The sequence below is a fragment of the Odocoileus virginianus genome, chromosome 6, assembly GCF_023699985.2.
Source record: "Odocoileus virginianus isolate 20LAN1187 ecotype Illinois chromosome 6, Ovbor_1.2, whole genome shotgun sequence".
NCBI classification, from domain to species: domain Eukaryota; kingdom Metazoa; phylum Chordata; class Mammalia; order Artiodactyla; family Cervidae; genus Odocoileus; species Odocoileus virginianus.
In genome coordinates, this window is record NC_069679.1 from 1,723,381 (window position 1) to 1,727,137 (window position 3,757).

General features: G+C 44.9%; 1 protein-coding gene across 1 annotated transcript; it reads right to left on the reverse strand.

Moving 5' to 3' along the window:
• Positions 1-3,165: 3,165 nt before the first annotated feature.
• Positions 3,166-3,450, reverse strand: LOC110143120 (translation machinery-associated protein 7-like). The gene has a single exon (XM_070468488.1). It carries the CDS (start codon positions 3,448-3,450, stop codon positions 3,166-3,168), a length of 285 nt encoding a protein of 94 aa, XP_070324589.1.
• Positions 3,451-3,757: the final 307 nt, after the last annotated feature.

The following is a 3,757-nucleotide window of genomic DNA, read 5'->3' on the forward strand; positions in this document are numbered from 1 at the left end:
TGAGTAAGAATTACATGATGTACCTAAAGCTCTTTTCTAGTAGAGACTTTGTTTTATGTGTGTGTTAGGTATTTACAATAAGTTTGCAGGAGGCAAAATTGATTATTTCTTCTGCTCAGAGGCACTGGCCTAGCATTTCTGGAGCTTAAATGAACTTTAAAGAACATTCAAGGGTCATCTCTAAATTAGCACATTCTGATGTTTAACATTTTCTCAGTGTGGTTACTGGAAGACAAGGCTTATGGAAGGCAACAGACTATGTTTGCTTGGGGCCCTAGCCTGGATGTGTGACTGACAATACAGATGGCTAGAAAGCATTAACAAAGCCCCCAAACCTTGAGTTTTAATTTTAAAAAGACAGATTTTGTATTTGCTTAAGAATCAGGGACTGAAAGAAGGCTTTCTGGAAGCAAAGAAACGGGGAAAGGATGTTAGAGAGAATATGGGCCAAATCGCGCAGGTCTGAAGCCATAGGGCATGTTGGGAATGCTGTTATTGGGGTCTCCTGGGGCGTGGGAGAGCAGGAAATGGGGCTGGAGAGGAGGGCTCAGAATCAGAAAGGGCCTTGAGTATTAATATGAGAAATCTGAAATTTATCCTGAATGTTATGAGAAACCAATTTTTTCTTATTACTTAGAGCAGTTTTTATGTTTCTACATGTCCCCCTAAAATATTTGAATCTTTAAAGCAGTGTTTGGTGTGTTTTAAAAATTACTGATCTTACCCTTTGGCTGTGCTGGGTCTTCGTTGCCGCGCGGGCTTTCTCTGGTTGCGGTGGGCAGGGGCTCCTCCTTGCGGTACTGGGGCTTCCCGCAGTGGCTGCTCTAGCGGAACACACGCCCTCGGTGCATGGGCTTCCGCGGCTCCAGCACAAGGGCCCAGGAGTTGTGGTGCACAAGCCTTCGTTGCTCCACAGAACTTGGAATCTTCCTGGACCAGGGATCGAACCCGAGTCCTCTGCCTGGCAGGCAGATTCTTGTCCCCTGTACCACCAGGGAAGCTCCTAAAGTAGTGGTTTTGAATTCCAACTTCACATTACATTCACCCAAGGTGTTGCCTGAAAACAGAGATGAATATGAGCCCCCCTCCCGCTCAGATTCTGACTCAGTTGGCCTGGGTATGGGAGAAGACCGTGGTGATGCTGACAGCCTGGGCACCTCTGGTCCAGCCTGGACTCTGCAGCTCATGGGTTTTATCCAGCCTACTCTCTCCGGTTGGTGCCACTGCCTGCCACCTGGAGAGGCTATTTTCCCCTCGACTTCTCCACCTTTCTCAGTTTCTTATAAAGAAAGGGAATGCTATTCGGTCATTACATACATGTTTTCAAAGACTGTTGTCTACAGTGAAAAGTGTCTGCTGTATAATATTAACTTGAAACAGGAGGTGTTTGTTATGGTCCCAATTTGGTTTTTAAAAAGTTCTATAACATGAATCCAATGATTAAACGTTTTCACTGCTGTTCACATAATGAACTTATGTGATTACTGAATATGTGAATGAGGATATGTAAGCTGTATTAAAGATGTTATTTGTAGAAAGCATTGACCAGTGCAAAAATTAATTGGAAATAAAATATCTTTCCAAAAAAAATAAAATAAAAAGTTCTATAACATGAGTTTTTACGATACTACCTTGTTTCTACTTGCAGTTTGTTACTTTCTTTATCCCAGTCAAGAAAAGTAAGGATAAAAAAAAAAAAGAAAAGAAAAGTAAGGCTTCCTTACAAAGTGAAGGCCTGTGAAAGTTGCCTGAAAACCACTAGTCTTCCTAGCTTTTGTTTTCCAGAGCTAGAGCCATTAAGGTAATTACGTGAGAAGTGTCCAAGGAAAGTGTCAAGAGAAATGGAATTATTCCTGAAGAATGGATTTCCCCAGAGCTTTGGAGGAGAGATGTTTCTGGTCCCCAGAGGAGTGCAGGCCTCATAATGCTATTGCACAGTTAGCCTACAGTGTGGTGTAAACATAATGCACTTTTATATATACTGGGAAACCGAAAAGTTTGTGTGACCTGCTTTATTGAATAGTCACTTTATTGCAGTGACCTGGAACTGAACCTGCAGTATCTGAGGCATGCCTACATTTACATATAAAAAAAATTCCTGTTTCACCCATCTAATAATGTTTTAGAACATAAGACACATGAGATTCCCATATGGGAATATGCTCCCATATGGGAACATGGTCCCACATGCTCTTCATAGACAGGCTGACTGACAGGCTTTGGTATCACTGACATTGTCAGGCTGTCTAGGTTTGAGGTGGTGACAACACAGTCTCACAATCACACAAAATCAGGAATGTCAGGAATGAGATAAGTAATCATTTGGCTCTTCTGTTTTCCAGAGGTCAAGGGGAATTTTAGGTCTCAAAAATCAGAAATTGACTGTATAGCAAGACTGGAATTGACAGTGCACCTCAGTACCCAGTGTTTCCATTGTGTTAGAGTTCTAGTTTCCTGTTGGCGGGCACTTGGGCTGCTTCCCATTTTTTTGCCGTTACAAGCGGAGCTGCGCTGACAATTCTTCAGCATGTGTCTGCGCTAACGCTCGGGAGTCTGTACCAGTCTGCTCTTGCTGTCGTAGCGAAAGCCGTAGACTGGGCGGCTGTAACAGTAGGAGCTTGTTTGCTCACAGTTCTGAGGGCTGAGGAGCCCGAGATCAAGGTGGCATTCAGCCCCGTTTCCGGTGAGAGCTCGCTGCCCGCCTCTCGCTGCCTTCTCACTGTGTCCTTACCTCTCTCTCTCTCCCTCTTCTTTCCTTCCTTCTTCCTCTTTTTAAAAGGCCGAAGTCCCACAAGATTAGGGCCCTACCTTTGCAACCTCATTGAACCTTAATTACCTCCTAAAGCCCCATCTCTGAAGGGACTAGGGCTTCCCCATATGAATTTTGAGGGGACACAAGGCAGGCTATGGTAGAGTCGATCTGTAGGATTAGCTCCTAAGACTGGAATTGACTTGTTGTGTCCAAGGTAAATACATTTTTTTTTTTCAGTACCTGGCTTTAATTTTTTGAGGTAACTGGTAGGTTCCCTCAGATAGTCACCCAAATATTGGATGCTTAATTGCTCCAAGACTCTGGTCTCGTAAGAACACAAGACTATACTTTGTTAAGTGCAGACTGAGTTCCACCAAATAAAAGAGCAGTAGCTTCATCTCAGCGGCAGTGTCCTAGTTCTGGCTCTCTGAAGCGTTATTCTCAGCAGCACAGGGATGGGTACCAGCTGGCAAGTCCCACAGGGAATCCCTGAAGTCCAAAAAGGACGCTGCTGCCGTGTGCCTTTTGCCAGATTTCTTGATTCCACCAGTGGCCAGGGGGCCTTTCCCCAAGGCTTTTGCTTTTAGCTCCTCGAGTTTCTTCTGCTCCTCCTGCTTCTGCCTGAATGCCTTATCTTCCTCATCCATCTCCTTGGCTTGCTTCTTTGGCTTCTTCTTGCCACCTTCACGGCCCAACATGGAGTCTGCCACCCCTTCCCCAGACCCTGCCACCGCAAGCGGAGCCAAGGTAAATACATTTAAAATGTTACTTTGTGAAGTGAAAGTCACACAGTCGTGTCTGACTCTTTGTGATCCCATGGACTATAGCCTGCCAGGCTCCTCTGTCCATGGGATTCTCCAGGCAAGAATACTGGCGTGGGTTGCCATTCCCTTCTCCAAGGCATCTTCCCAACACAGGGATTGAACCCGGGTCTCCTGCATTGCAGGCAGGTTCCTTACCAACTGAGCTACTTGGGAAATGTTACTTTATGGTGTTGAATTTCCA